This window comes from Scyliorhinus canicula, chromosome 16 (assembly GCF_902713615.1).
Source record: "Scyliorhinus canicula chromosome 16, sScyCan1.1, whole genome shotgun sequence".
Classification (NCBI taxonomy): Eukaryota; Metazoa; Chordata; class Chondrichthyes; order Carcharhiniformes; family Scyliorhinidae; genus Scyliorhinus; species Scyliorhinus canicula.
This window is the reverse complement of record NC_052161.1, coordinates 48,987,555-49,003,791: the sequence shown is the minus strand read 5'-3', so window position 1 is coordinate 49,003,791 and position 16,237 is coordinate 48,987,555. Positions and strand designations below refer to the sequence as shown.

Here is a 16,237-nt window from a genome sequence, read left to right as displayed (position 1 = left end):
ATCTACTGCAGCAGCAACGGCAGCAATGAAGCCTGGCTTAGCCCACGGCATCGAAAGCCCAATAATGAATTAAAACAAGGTTAATTTAAACTGAATCTGAACTTAAACCTGCCAGTAAAAGACTTAAGTGGGAGTGGAATCCCCCTCAAAATACAAAGTAATTGCCAATAACTGTTCAATAAATGGCACATTCAGAATCATCGCCCTTATTTCTTTTTCTTTTTTTCCAATTAAGGGCCAATTTAGTGTGGTCAATCCACCTACCCTGCACATCTTTGGGTTTTGGGGGAGGGTGAGACCCACGCAGACACAAGGGGAATGTGCAAACTCCACACGGACAGTGACCCGGGACCAAACCCGGGTCCTTGGCACGCTCCCATTTCTAACAAGTTCACTTGTCTCATTTTGAACAGCAGATAGACACTACGAAGAAGAGAATGCTTTGTTCTATGATTTTTTTCAATATAAATTTTGCATACCAAATTAATTTTTTCCAATGAAGGGGCAATTTAGCGTGGCCAATCCACCTAGCCTGCGCATTTTTAGGTTGTGGGGGCAAAACTCACGCAAACACGGGGAGAATGTGCAAACTCCACACGGACAGTGACCCAGAGCCGGGATCGAACCTGGGACCTCGGCGCCGTGAGGCAGCAGTGCTACTCACTCCGCCACCGTGTTGCCCTTTTACATCTATGATGACAGATTGTGATTTGTATTGCAGCACTCTGCTAACATTTAAATAATGCAGCCCAGTCCTCATGCGTTCCTAACACCCAGCATTTCAGACAATTGGTGAAACCACCTGCACTGAATAAAATCCACTCCTCACCTATATACAAGAAATGAGTGAACAAATTGATAAGATGTCTTTCGTGAACCTTTGGAAACGTGGCAGGAAAGTTACTGAAACAATTTGATAAATTTGATATGAATGCTGGAAATATTCATTCTATCAAGCTAATCAGTTATTTAACTGTATATAAATACTTCCACAAATTTATACTTGCCTTATTTCTTCCACAACATTTGTCAATATTTGTACTTTTTAACATTTTCTGTTAATTATTTTGTCCTTAATTTCTCCTTTTTAAAAAAAATAAATTTGCAGCACCCAATTCATTTTTTCCAATTAAGGGGCAATTTAGTGTGGCCAATCCACCTAACCTGCACATCTTTAGGTTGTGGGGGTGAAACCCAAACAAGCACGGGGAGAATGTGCAAACTCCACACGGACAGTGACCCAGAGCCGGGATCGAACCTGGAACCTTGGCGCCGTGAGGCATCAGGGCTAACCCACCGTGCCACCGTGCTGCCCCTCATTCCTCCTTTATTTAATCCTAATTCTTCTTCTTTGATTTATCTTCCCTTTCATCCAAATCAGTTGTAAATGTTCTAATCCCACTACACTCTTATCACTGGACTAACCAGTGTTACAACTCAACCAGTGACATTACTCCAAAGTCTACCAACCAGAACAAAATGGGTCTGGAATTAGAGAACCTGTTGGTTCACAATTCGTTAAAATTAGAAAAATTATGAAATCTGTTTCTCTGTTTCTAAGAAAAAACAAGAGTTAGAGTGCCAGTGCTAATGGTCATTCTACTTAAATATACTATATTTATGGTGGCCTGCTTTAGGTCAGTTGGCTGGACAGCTGGTTTGTGATGCAGAGTGAGGCCAATAACGTGGGTTCAATTCTCCTACTAGCTGAGATTATTCCAGAAGGCCTGACCCGCCTTCTCAACCTTGCCCCTCGCCTGAGATGTGGTGATCCTCAGGTTAAATCACCACCAGTCACCTCTCGATGATGACTTTACTTTTTACTTGCCATGCATGAATGGACAGCCATGTGGATATATCATTTAGTTCTATGAGATCTGCATATTGTGGCTAATTGGGCTATACATACTCTGGTGTAGAGTTCTAAATCCAACTCTCTTTTCCTCAATAATTTTTATACAATACTTTCTGACATTCTACCTTCAACTTTACCAAGAATCTTTCCCTCTTTGAAAACTCAATCCAATTCTTGATTATACTGTTAAACTAGAAAGTGGAAAACTTTAATGGTGGCAGAACTGGAGCTGGTTCGATTTTTGCCTGGTAACACCTACCTCTATCACACCTTTAGAATCCAACCTGAAGTTGAAGTCACCAAACAGGAAGTGGGGCACCTTCTCATATCGTTGGTCTGTAATCCTAGAGTGAGGAATGAGAAATTTATTCATATTTTCCATGCACTTTCAGCTCAGTTTTATTCATTTCAAATAGAAGAACAGTGCCAAGCCACGGAAACAAAAGTAAGTCTCTAGTGACTCCCTGCCAGAAGCATGAGATCGGTAAACTTAACTTTGGAAATTGGACCATTTTGGATAAAATTACACTAAATATAAAAATTTACATTATAAATTGACAGATCCTCATGATATTGCTCAGAGGAATTTGGGTGGTAAAATGTTTTCGAACAGTTGGGTGTCTTGACGGATGATATCCGTGTTATCAGAACCATTGACTTAAAGCAAATAACTCAATATACATTTTTTTACATGACATTCTGCAGTTTTACCAAGTGCTTGGGTGATTGAATACTGGAACTTTATTATTCTGAGGGCCCTTTATTTTAGCTCTTCTCTTGTATTCATCCTTTTCGTTATCATATTTAAAGCTGAGATATGGTGCAGTGGTATTATCACTGGACTAATAATCTAGAAACTGAGCAAGATCTGGGAGACCAGGTTCAAATCCAATCACCACAGATGGTGAAATTTAAATTTAATAAAAACCTGGAATTTAAAGTCTAATGATGACCATGAAACCATTGGCGATTATCATAAATGCTCTTTAAGGAAGGCAGCCTTAGTGCCACCATCTCAAGAGTGGTATTAAGAATTAAGAATGGCAATACATATTGGCCCAGCCAGTGATGCTCATGTCTCATAAAAAATTAAAATTTTGTGTGGTCCTCTGGAGAGGTAGTGTGCTCTTTTGGAGTGGCAGAGTATTGTTCTCGATGTGGTCCGAGCATACCACTGGGGAAAGTCAGGTGTATTTGGAAGAGGTGAGCTGTTCTTTGGGAGAGTCAATCTGGCTTTTGGGATTGTTAAAAGTAGACATGAATGTGCATACAAAGCGTACAAACTCATTGGAGCTCTCCAGGGAGCTGCCAAAAGCAACTGCCTGGCTATCAAGATATTTGAAACTCCTGCGCTTTAAATATTTGAAGAAAAAGCTGTGTGGACTGTTAAAAAAAAACATTGCTGAGGGTAGCACGGTGGCACAGTGGTTAGCATTGCTGCCTACGGCGCTGAGGACCCGGGTTCGAATGCCGGCCCTGGGTCACTGTCTGTGTGGAGTTTGCACATTCTCCCCGTGTTTGCATGGGTTTCACCCCCACAACCCAAAAGATGTGCAGGATAGGTGGATTGGCCATGCTAAATTGCCCCTTAATTGGAAAAAATAATTGGGTACTCTAAATTTATATTAAAAAAAGTAGATCCCACCCAATAAAAAAAAACATTGCGTGCTATTTAAACCTGTCTATTGACATCAGCCTGAGGGTTTCCATGACAGGATTAGTGCTACGTGGCTGACTTCACAACTTTCTATTATCACAATGCGGTGCTTGCCATTTCACAATTTGATTGATGGCTCGAAGTAGTTATAGACACTTTAAAGTGGAACTATGGATACCAAGGATAGTTTTTATAAAGGAATTAAGCACTTGAATGAAATATTAATTTTTAAAGGATTAAGTGCTTGAAACAAATTTTTGGTTTCATAAGGGATTAAGCACGAATAAATATTTTAATAAGGAATTATGCAGTTGAAGGAAAGTAAAAATAGTGAATGAGTTTTTCAATCAGTATGTGTACTTTTTAAAAATAAAGTCTGCAAGAGATTCTTCGGCCTGCGTTTTCAATGGGTTAAGAGTCCTTTAATACTGGTAGACAAGTCTCAAATCCAGGATTCCCAACCCCATTCCCAGGGTTTCCAATATTCAGGCTTGCCTTTTAAGGTTGCTGGCTGGTTCTGGTCAGGAGCCCACAACCTGCACTCCTGAACTGGCTGGCTCCATTTCGGGAATAGGTATATCCTAGACTTCAGCAAATTTCATGGAGTCAGGCCAGCTTTTCAAAGACTTGTGGTTCACAGCACCTAAGAGATGTCATGGACCTACAGTATGGATGAGCGAACCATTCGACAGGTAAGTTCAAATGGTCCTCCGTATGTCCCCTATACCAACCTATGCCCAGTGATTCACCCCTATGTGCCCAAGTCTGTGCCACCCAGTAACTGCCCGTGTCTGCACGTACTTGCTTTGTCAAGGTATGGTGCTCTACCCACCCCATACCTCCTCACACTGCATCCCCCTCCTTCCACGCCTATTCACCCACTATACACTGTATAAGATAGAACCAATGAATCCTATTTTGACAATAGGCAATAACCTGCCCACTGACACTCAGTTTGGGTTCCGCCAGGGTCACTCATCTCCTGATCACATTACAACCTTTGGTTCAAACATGGACAAAAGAGCTGAACTCCAGAGGAGAGGTAAGAGCGACTGCCCTGGATATCAAGGCAGCATTTGATTGAATATGGCATCAGAGAGCCCTAGCTGAACTGGAGTCAATGGGAATCAGGGGGAAACTCTCCACTGGTCGGGGTGATACCTCGCACAAAGGAAGATTGTTGTGTTTTTGGAGGTCAGTCATCTCAGTCCTGGGATGTCAGTTCCTCAGGCAGTGTTCTAGACCCAACCAGCTTCAGCTGCTTCATCAATGACTTTCCTTCCAATATAAGGTCAGAAGTGGGGATGATCGCTGATGACTGCACAATATTCACCACTATTCACGACCGTGCAAATACTGAAGCAGTCCATGTGCAAATGCAGCAAGACCTGGACAATATTCAGGTTTGAGCTGACAAGTGGCAAGTAACTAATGCACCATACAAGTGCCTGGAAATGACCATCTTCAATCAGAGTGAATCAAACTCATGTTCCTTCATATTCAATGGCATTACCATCACTGTCAACATGCTGGAGCTTACCATTGACCAGAAACAGACTGGACTAGACATATAAATACTGTGGCTACAAGAGTAGGTCAGAGGCGAGGAATTCTGTGGTGAGGAACTCATCTCCTGACTCCTCAAAGCCTGTCCAATATCTACAAGGTACACGTCAGGAATGTAATGGAATACTCCCCTTTTGCCTGGATGAGTGGAGCTCCAACAACCTCAAGAAGCTCGACACCATCGAGGACAAAGAAATCCACTTGATTGGCATCCTTTCCACAAACATTCACTCCCTCCACCACTGATGCACAATGGCAACAGTGTACACCATCTACAAGGTGTGCTGCAAGAACTCACCAAGGCTCCTGAGGCAGCACCTTCCAAACCCATGACCACTCCATCTCGAAGGACAAGGGCAGCAGATACATGGGGACACCACCACTTGGATGTTCCCCTCCAAGCCACTTACAATCCTGACTTGGAAATATATCACAATTCCTTGTCAGTGGATCAAAATCCTGGAACTTCCTCCCTAATAATTAATGATTTTTAAAGTCATCTTTATTGTCACAAGTAGGCTTACATTAACACTGCAATAAAGTTACTTAAAAAGGCCCCTAGTCGCCATATTCCGGCGCCTGTTTAGGTACATATAGGGAGAATTCAGAATGTCCAAATTACCTATAACACAGTAGGTGTACCTATACCACATGCACTGCAGCGGTTCAAGAGGCAGCTCACCACCACCTTCTAACAGGCAATTAGAGATGGCCAACAAATGCTGGCCAAGCCAGTGAAGCCCAGATTGCATAAAAATGAATTAAAAGGATGTTAACAAAGCTTTATAAAACATTATTCATTTGTTACATTCCACTTGCTAAACTTAAAATTCATTTTTTGCAGCCTGATAAATCATTTGGGCGTTTTAAAGTATCAATGGCAGAAACTGTATGCATTTGAAATCTCTTAATTGCAGAATCCCTATTGTCCAGAAGGAGGCCATTTGGCCCATTGAAATTGTACAAACTGTTGAAAGATAAATACTGTGAAAATGCCGAAGAGATCAGAGTGCCATAACTGTCAATTAAGCGCGTCCCGATTATAAAATGGACACTTGCAGAGAATGACGGAAAAAATGGACAATGCTGAGAAAGCAAGCAGGTGCAAGGTTTGTCTGTTGATTGGAGTTTGCAGCTCCCAGACAAGACCGATACTGCAAAACCATTAGCATACTAATGAGCCATCTCCGGGGACAAAAGGGAAACATTTAGGTAAACGATACCAAAGCAGACACCCCGGCGCCAGAGGAGACTAGAACAAAGCAGGCCAACGGCCACCTAGGGCCCGCCCAGCAATCAGGGCAGCCACCCCTTTATTGGAGGAAATCGATACCAATGATCAGGATATAGTCCAATTAATTGGGACCAAGTTCAAGGACTGTCGAAAAGCGTGCGAAGCCCCCTTTGGGTATAAGAAGAAGCCCCCAAGAGAAAATCATTCTTCTTGGCCTTGGCTCTCAGCGACGAGAGGCCTGCCTAGCAGCTGCACCAGAACAAATAAGTCCAAAGTCAACGCATGCTACGAGATAGACGCTCCTAGCTACTATTCCATACAAGTTCGATCCCAACAGCCTCAGAACCGGACAACGGCCATTGTTCCTCTGACTGAGTGGGCACCCAAAGCTAAGTATGGGCTTTAGTAGTAGTGATAGTTTAGTTAGTAGAGTTTGTGCATGAGTGTGTGTGTAAATAAATGAGTACTGATTTCAAACTTACTAACTGATGTATCGAGTCTTTGATCAGTATTCGGTTTTGAACCTTGTGGCGGTATCGAAAAGATACCTGGCGACTCTTGAGCAAACATAATTAGAATTAAGGACGGCTACCATATTAACCGCCATAAACAGAGCCAATTAAGGAGAGAACACAACGAGCAACATGACAAAAGATTTGACGGATCAATATAAGGTCCATTGGCTGCAGGTGGGAATATCTGATCCTGCGGTGGGACTGAAACATCCCACCCATAGAATATTTACAGCCATGCATTTCCCAACTCAAACAGCTGCATGCAGTGTATGATATGGCTTTCTAAATACTGCCATCCTCCTGCTATGTTATTATTTGCTGGTTTTATGCTACTTTTTAGTTTCTAAGAAGGGTGGTTGATTCTTGTTTGACTCAAATCCTAATTTCTTCTGTTAACCTGGAAGTCATGACAGCCTTTTTCAACTGTAAAGTCCAAGGTTTGCTGCCCTGGCCCCAGTAATAGTGGGCCCACACTGACTTTTACTCTACTGTTGGTTTCATTTGGATTTCAGAGACAGGGTTTGCTGCCAAACCTTCAAAGTAATAAGTCCAGTTTCTTTATCCCAGCGGCAAAATATTAGACACAGAAAACTGGGTCTATGATCCATTCTGCCACCATGTTAAATAGTTAGATTTGGCATTGTAAACATTGGGAACCCTGGCACACAGACACTAACCTCCTGGAATCCAGACTAAACATATGCCAGTGTAAAAGCACCATCCTTGGCATGATTTTAGTCACCAACTCTCACTATAAGACCTCTTGTTCTTAGTTTATATGATAGTTTGACATCTTGTCCGCTGCCTCGAATCCGCTTGAGACGTTTGACTGTGTAAGTTTATTAAGCTCATTATTATTGCACTATTGCTGGTCCTCTCTCTCTCTATATATATATGTAGTGTGAGGTGACCTTTTGTATTTTGCCTGTTTTTTCTTTCCTGTTTTATATTAATTAAAATGCAACTGCACAAACTTTTTAAAAAGTGCATAAAACAATAATTTGGTTTCAATTTGGCATCTGTCTCAAGCACAATTGGAAAAAATTGATGCTGCGTGCATTGACTATCATTGATACACCCCTCTCCATAACATAAATTGTTACCCACAAATAAAGAAAAATAATAAAACTGGTACTCGAGTCCTAAACTGCAAATAAAATGTTACCGAAAGATAATAATTTGAGATAACCTTTCTGGTTCAACAGATAAACTAGTTTGATGTTCAGTCCTGGCCTTCCTAAAAAAAAACTCCACATCGTTTTGAAATAATTCTTCCAGAGTGGTCTTTGAAAGGTCAGGCGGTGCTGCTGGGATAATGGGGGAGCTTAGAGCCTTATGTTTTTCTTCTAATTCAATAATCCCATATACCATAAGCTTTTGAGAAGTCAAAAACAGGACAAAAAGCACAAAAATAGCCATGTCAGACATTGCAATGGTAAAACGACAAAGAGGCCAGCAGTCCCCTGATTTGCTATAACATTTGGTAGCCATTCTATGAGGAGGATCAGTTTCCCTTTCAGTTAATTGCCATGCCTAATACGATAGCCTGTATCATTCAATTGTTCTAAGTCAAGGTATCAGCTGCAGGTCAGAAGGTAACATTTTGTTTACAAGATTATTTCCTAAAGTACTTATCTCACATTCCCTGTGAAAGTTGACTTTGCTTTTTGTGGAGGAAGAATTGGGAATAGAAAATTATCCACAGTGGCTGGAGTTGAATGAGTTGAGGTGGGAGGTCTGAAATCTGCCTGCCATGACACCCAGCAGGATGCCTTATTAGCTGCGTCATCACAATTCATTCAAGCAAACCATAACAGTGTCACCAACATTCCCACACAAAGACAAAGTTCTTCACACAGTCTATAAACATGCTTCTCCTGGCCAATTCATCCCCGGCTGACATCAGTCAAAAGATTTTAAAAATAAGCTCCGTCAAGCAGACTGAATGAGGTGACGATTCCTCCAGCTCCCTGAGAAGAGATGTTCTGAGGGTCAGCACATAATTTATCACTGATGAGAAGAGTTTGTTCTTCCAGCTATTCTCACTCTGCAATGATATTAGGCAAACTGCCACTAGAGATCTTACAAATGCAATATGAAGCTGTTAAAAACAAAAAGAGGGGTTTTTGTCAGAACTGTCACTAATTTTTATAAAGCACTTGCATCATGGAATGTTTGAACAAAAGGGAAATTTACATACTTTCCATATGAAATAAAAGTCTTTGTGACCTCCCCAAGCACAGAACCCAGAATAGGAGTCACCAGGAGCAATGCAAACTAGCAATAAAGGTCACAGAAAGGTTACTGAACACAGCAGAGAATGACAGATACAGTCACACAAATGGCTCCTACTCTGTCAATGATCTCAAGTGGTGGGATTTTATGACAACCAAGCTAGATGTCTGGACTCCTGGCATTGAAACAGCCATATTCAAACCATTTAGCATGTTTCTCTATTACTGTTATTCATTATAATTCACACAACATATGAGTGCTGTAATCTAAGGTAAGACAAGCTAAATTCTTTTTTATTTTTAAGTGAATGTTTTTCAGTCCTGGGACCTTTGAGTAAGATGAGCTATTGTTTTGCCTGATGAATACTTCCCATCATCACCAATTTAATAGCTGAGGTATGTTGACTGAGGGCCATGTCCAGCGAGTCGGACTTCAGTCAATCTCTGAGATCCCCCCACAACCTTGGTTGCTTTTGCCAGGATACCCGGGTGGCACTGCCAGGCTGACAGGAGCACTGCCAGGGTGCCAAGCTGACAGTGACAAGATGCCCGGGTGTCAGGGTGCATGTACCAGGCATTGAGCTGGAGGGTGCCTTGCCCATAAGAGGCGGGTTAAGGCGGGGGGAGGGGGCTCGAGGACCCCGTAAGAGGTACGTTGGGTGCGGTGGTGGGGCTGTGCTCGTCAGTGCAGGAAATTATGTAAGTGCGGCTGCGGTGGGGCATTCTCCACCGAGGCCCAAAGAAACCTCCGCAAAGTGTCATTAAATGCGGGGTCTTTCTCGACACCGTAGACACTGAGAAACACACTGCTATACATGCCCAAAATGGGACTTTTTTTGTGTTAAATCGCGCCCCAAGTGTGGGTGAATACCGGTCTGGATCTCACCCAAAAAGCCAGGGGGAAACACCCTGCCAAATTCGCCCAAAAGGGCACCAAGAAATTATTTGGGTGAATCGCGCCCTAAGTTTACTTTCATTGCTGATATTACCAATTGTTGAGGAACATCAAATGAATGCATGCTACAATAAAAGTGATAGTGCCACGAGGAAAATGCAAAATTGCTGTGAGAAAATCAACATCACTGTAAAATAGGTGATTTGTTGTACCTTTTCAGCCAAACCTGCCATCAATTTTCTCTAGTGGGTGCTCACTTGGTTCAGTGACTGTCCCATGGATTTGGATGCATTGATGTCAAATACTGAGGAAACTTTGTTGTGCCATTGTTACAGTGGCAGAGCACAATCATAGATGCTTGGTGCTCAAGTGTTTTGATATCAAAATCAATATCAACCATCAATATCCTGGAGGTTACCATTGACTAGAAACTGAACTGGACCTGCTATTTAAATACTGTGGCTACAAGAGGAGGTCAGAGACTGGGAATTCTGCAGCGAGTAACTCACCTCTTGACTCCCCAAAGCCTGTCCCCACCTACAAGGCACAAGTGGGGAATGCAGTGGAATACTTTCCACTTGCCTGGATAAGTGCAGTTCCAACAACACTCAAGAAATTCGACACCATCCAAGTCAAAGCCCACTTGATCAACACCATGTCCACACATTAAACATTTACTTCCTGCACAATTGATGCACAGTGGGAGCAGTATGCACCATCTATAACGTGCACTTCAGCTATTTACCAAGCCTTCCTTGACAGCAGCATCCAAACCCATGACCTCTACCACTTTGAAGGACAAGGGTGGCAGGCACATGGGAACAATGCCACGTGAAGTTCCCCTCCAAGCCACACACCATTCTGACTTGGAAATTCCGGAAATGTCACTGGGTTAAAATCTTGAAGCTCGGGCAGCAGTGGTTAGCACTGCAGCTCACGGTGCCGAGGTCCCAGGTTCGATCCGGCTCTGGGTCACTGTCTGTGTGGAGTTTGCACATTCTCCCCGTGTTTGCGTGGGTTTCGCCCCCACAACCCAAAGATGTGCAGGGTAGGTGGATTACCCACGATAGATTGCCCCTTAATTGGAAAAATGAATTGGGTACTCAAAATGTTTTTTAAAATCCTGCCCTAACAGCAGTGTGGGTGTGCCTACATCAGGGACTGCAGAGGTTCAAGGCAGCAGCATATCACCACTTTCTCAGGGCAATTAGGAATGGCAATAAATGTTGGCCATGCTACTGACACTCAGATCCAACAAATGAATGCAAAAATACTATTAGTGATAAAAGCATTTATATGAAATTCCTCTGTTTACTATTTAAAAGGTTAATATATCCATGAAGGTGCCAAAGAAAAGTCAGATGAATCTATTAAAACTTGTCTGCTATTAATGTTAATGGTAGCTGCTAACCCTTCATGTGTAATTTATTTCAACAAAAACAGTGATTTGTTTGATTGTCTGTTAGCTTTAGCTGTTGATTGGGAGGCTTGTTTGTGATGATGAGCGAGGCCAACAGTGCAGGTTCAATTCATAAACTTCTCAAACTTGCTTGAGGTGTGGTGACCCTCAGATTAAATCCCCATCACTCAGCTTCCCCCCTCAAAGGGGAAAGTAGCTTATGGTCATCTGGCACTATGGTGACTTTAGTTTATATGCTACAAAGAATATTACAGCACAGAACCATATCATTCAGATCAACAGACCTGTGCCAGTGCTTATCAATATGACACTCCTTCCAACATACATCATCTAACCATACATAATATTATACAGTATTTACTTCGATGGAGCAGTGCTCCGAAAGCTCGTGACTTGAAACAAACCTGTTGGACTTTAACCTGCTGTTGTAGGACTTCTTACTGTGCTCACCCCAGTCCAACGCCGGCATCTCCACATCATGGCCACCATACCTCAGGCATGGGGCAAAGTTGAGAAGGCGGGGCCTTCAAGAATAACCTCAGCCGGCATAGGAATTGAAGTCACACTGTTCGCCCTGCTCTGCATTATGAACCAGCTGTCCAGCCAACTGGGCTAAACCGGCCCCCCTCTATATAGAACACACCCTATCAATAGCAGTTCCAGATAATTGCCTAACATTTATAGTTTTGTTTGAATAGTTTCTAACTGGGAGATGGTGGTTGGGATTTTCCGGCCCCCTGTGGGGGAGGGGATTCCCGCAGCAGGAGGGGGTTCTCGCAGCGAATGTGGCTCGCCATTGGATGCCGGCAGGATCGTCGGGCCCACCGACGTCAATGGCTATTTCCATTACTCGCCAGCCGTGCTGCAGGGGAACTCGCCAAGAGAGGAGGGGGTTGGGGGGGGAGGGAGTTCACCTTCGGTGGCAGCAGAAGATCCCGACAGTAGGAAGGCCAGAAAATCCCACCCACTGGCAGCATGGTGGTGCAGTGGGTTATCCCTGCTGCCTCACGGCGCCAAGATCCCAGGTTCGATCCCAGCTCTGGGTCACTGTCCGTGTGGAGTTTGCACATTCTCCCCATGTCTGCGTGGGTTTCACCCCCACAACCCAAAGATGTGCAGGATAGGTGGATTTTCCACACTAAATTGCGCCTTAACTGGAAAAAATAATTGGGTACTCTAAATTTATATTAAAAAAAGAAGATTCCACCCAGTATCTTGTGCAGCCAATTTGATGTAGGTGAAAGGTTAACAGAGACCGGAGTGTTGGATTAACTAATGATGAACAGCATTTTGCTTCTGATATTGTAGCACCTTTCTTTCCAACAGGAGATGACCTTGCAGTACAGCAAAACTAATATAACATAATGCATGATCAATGTAAATAAATTAAATGATTAATATTTCCATATTTGTTCACCACGAATTACAAAACATCATCAGAGGCTAACTTGGGGATCATGTGGAAGGCTGGGTCAGTAATTTGACATCCTGAAAGTAGCTGAACTGCATCAAATTCAATGCAGGAACATTTCTAAAGGCAATCATTAGATTATTAAGTCAGGTCCAAGATCCCACTTGAAGCTGTAAAAACATATCAAAGTTTTTGAAGAAACTGGCACAATTCCCGAAGTGCTAAAAACAATTGATTGTATTGATTCTGAGGAAAATGAGAATCTGAAGGTGAAATGAATCAAATTACCGTCAATACAATTAATGCTCCAATAATAATTTCATGCATCAGCGACTTGATGTTAGTGATATATTGGAACTATGTAGGCTTATTCCCATTTTCAAGAACTATGTCGGATTATTTCCATATACATGAACTATAGTTGGTGCTATACAACTTGAGTATTGCCAAAAAAAATGTATTAAAGATTTTAATTTTGCACTCATCAGGGCACTTTACAAGAATACCAGTATTGGAGAAAAACAACAACTTATACTGTACGAGAAGAAAACTGATTGATAGAGGCGTTGCCATGGAGAATGACCGCCAGGTGACTTGCCCACTTGGAGTCAAACTACCTGGTTTGAATGTAAAACAATGCTCGGCAGTTAATTGTCAGTCATCTGGTGGTCACTCGCCACGGCAATGCCTCTACCAATCAGAGTCTACTTACTAACCAAAGAGTCCTTTTACCTCAGACAGTATAAATTGTTATTTTCCCCTTATGTCGGTATTCTTGCGAAGAGTCATGAAGAGTGCAAGATGAATTGCTTCAGCACGCCTCTTTTTTCAGCAACACATGAATTATATAGACACTGTCTCACATTCAAACCTTATAACGGTTAATTCCCCTATTCAAGAAAAATCGAGTCACCTGGATAAAAAAGGAGGAAGGCTCCTTTTCCATAATTATAAAGCCAAATGGATTTGGAAATACATTGCAATATTATCGAGCAGCTGACTCTTATGGTGTTTCCCACAAATAAAAGAGTCTTTCTTCCAGCAACTTTATTTTTAGAAATATTTATGGCAGGGTGGATGCAAAACGATCAAGACAGTTAGAGCAAGTTTCAAAATATGATCTTTGTTTTACAAGGTTTTATTGACTGCATTTGTATTTTTTGGTGTAAGTTTTTAATATGGAGAAAGCTTGAGTCACTTCACACATTTTAAACCTTATGGCTTAAACATTATCCCATAACCTACAGATAATGTTAGACTGACTCAAACCCTTGAAAGGAAGATGTCTGGGTTCAGTTTACGCCAGCTTGTGATTTTATTGTAAATTGAGGGGAATTGTTTTTATTTTGGATGAAATTGTGAAACAGATATCAAATGAGCTGTCTATTATGCGTGATCTTTATTTCCTTTGACCATCATGTAATAAGTGCCTTACTGAATAAGATCCAAGCTGAACTGTTGTTACAATGTGCAATCAAAGCGCAGAGCTGGCCAAAGTATGTGCTTTTCTGTGGTCACTGCAATTTTAGGTTTCTCTTGTGCAGTGTAACTATGAGGTACTATCACACCCTGAATCGTATACATTGGGCAAGTTGTAAGCATGGGCCAATGAGTGATAGTGGTGGGACTAGCTGCAAGGAAACAAATGATTCATCTGGGGCTGGGGTACGATGCCAATGGCATAAAAACCGCCGCCAAGAGGGCAAAGAATTGGATGCGCCCAGATGCTCAAAAATCCAGCACAGGCATGGGAAGATTATAAAGGAGAACCCAAACTCCCAAAAGCTCAATGAGGGAAACCTGAGGTAAAATATCCAAGCAGGGTCCAACTTGCAGCCACTCAGAGTGACAAATTGTAACTGAACATGAAAGGCTGAGAGAAAGGCAAATTTAGGATGACAGGGCTCATAGAAATCTCCAATGAAAGGATCAGGAGAGGGGAATCAAATGATGGGATTTTGACGTGCATAGTAGGAGTTTTTAAATTTTCTATTGTAATAATGGCATGTATGGAAACACTTTTTAAAAAAACAGTCATTCATAACGTTCCTCAAAATAAAACGAGTTACTATAATCTGTAACGAATGCAGGATTTCAGATATATTAGATTTTGAACATTTAGCAATTCGCCTATTACAAGCCTGGGTATGAGTGTGTTCGACTACAGTAGTCATGTTTTTAAAATAGTCTTGTTTTGCAAGACCAGAAAGCTTTTAGAGGTGAAATTGACCATTGTAAATGCCTGGGCTAATGCACTGTTGTTTGACCAGGGTGAGTTCCTGGGACGTTAATGTGTCTTCAGCCGGGGGAATTAATTGGTTTCAGTTTGAGGAGATGATGTCATTGCTGGGTGGAGCTAAGGTATTCAGATATTGTGAAAAAGCTTTGGGCTGGAGGTCTGAGCAAACACTGAGTCCAAGAGTAAGGTACTTTGCTTTCACAGTAGGACAGTTAAAAAAGGTTAACAGTATTTAAAGCAGTACAGACCTGTTTGAGGACAAGGGGGAATCCGAAACAGCTTTTTGAAGGCCAGAGTCTTCAGGGTTCTAACAGGAGCCATATCTATTTTAGAAAGCAAGTATTACTCTGTGGCATTGGAATGAAGGATGTCGGATGGATTGAGAACTTTATGTTTTTCTTTTCTTGTTCTTTAATTGGGAATAGAGATTATTAAGGGTATTCTACTGTATTTAGTAGTATTGTTTAAGAGGCAATTGTAAGCTATTTTTTGGTGTGAGGCTCAAGTTTTTAATACTGCTTTATATTACAATTCCAGACCAGACCCCAACAGTAGCTGAGATACTGGACCAAAACCCCGATATTTTAGCTTATTTTAAGACTGTGTGGAAAGAATAATTTGCTCCAGGAGTGAGTGTATAAAAAATAGGGTTTTGGTATTTCTAAAACAAAACAAAATTTTTATAAATACACTGTTTGACTTTTTAACCTCACACTTGAAAAAGAATACCTTACAATTGCCCCTTAACACTACTATTCAATTTCTCATTAAACAACAAGAAAAATACAGCTCTCAATCCAGCTTAATAATCAGCATGGTGTAGAGTAAATCTTGCAGTGCAGAACAGATTCTGGCTCTGGTTGGAACCCTTCAGACTCTGGCTGAATATCTTCAAATAGCTGCTTCAACATCTCCCTGGCCTTCAGACAAGACTGCTCTGCTTTTAAAATATTATTACTATTTTTCTTTAACACTCCTGTTGGGAAAGAAAACTGCCTTTACTTGTGTTCTTACAAAATCAAAGGTGACCAGATCGAACGTCACTTCCAAAAGCCTTTCTCCCAAACTCTGTCTCTCTGCACAGCTTTCTTCAAAATTGCCTCTCTCCACAACTTGGCTCCACCCAGCAATAACCACATCTCCCCAAGCTAAAAAAAACATTTATCTCTGCAGGCTGCGAAGCACATGAACTCTCCAGGGACATTCCCAGT

At 41.9% G+C, this 16,237-nt stretch overlaps 1 protein-coding gene across 2 annotated transcripts in view; it reads right to left on the bottom strand.

Annotated features, from left to right (window-relative positions):
• The window catches only part of LOC119950798 (inositol polyphosphate-5-phosphatase A), a 659,385-nt gene that overhangs the window by 154,516 nt on the left and 488,632 nt on the right, over window positions 1-16,237 (bottom strand). For both annotated transcript variants that reach the window (XM_038773583.1, XM_038773584.1), the window contains exon 9: window positions 2,115-2,199. In XM_038773583.1, the coding sequence (XP_038629511.1) occupies window positions 2,115-2,199 (85 nt within the window). The remainder of the gene's footprint in view (window positions 1-2,114; window positions 2,200-16,237) is intronic.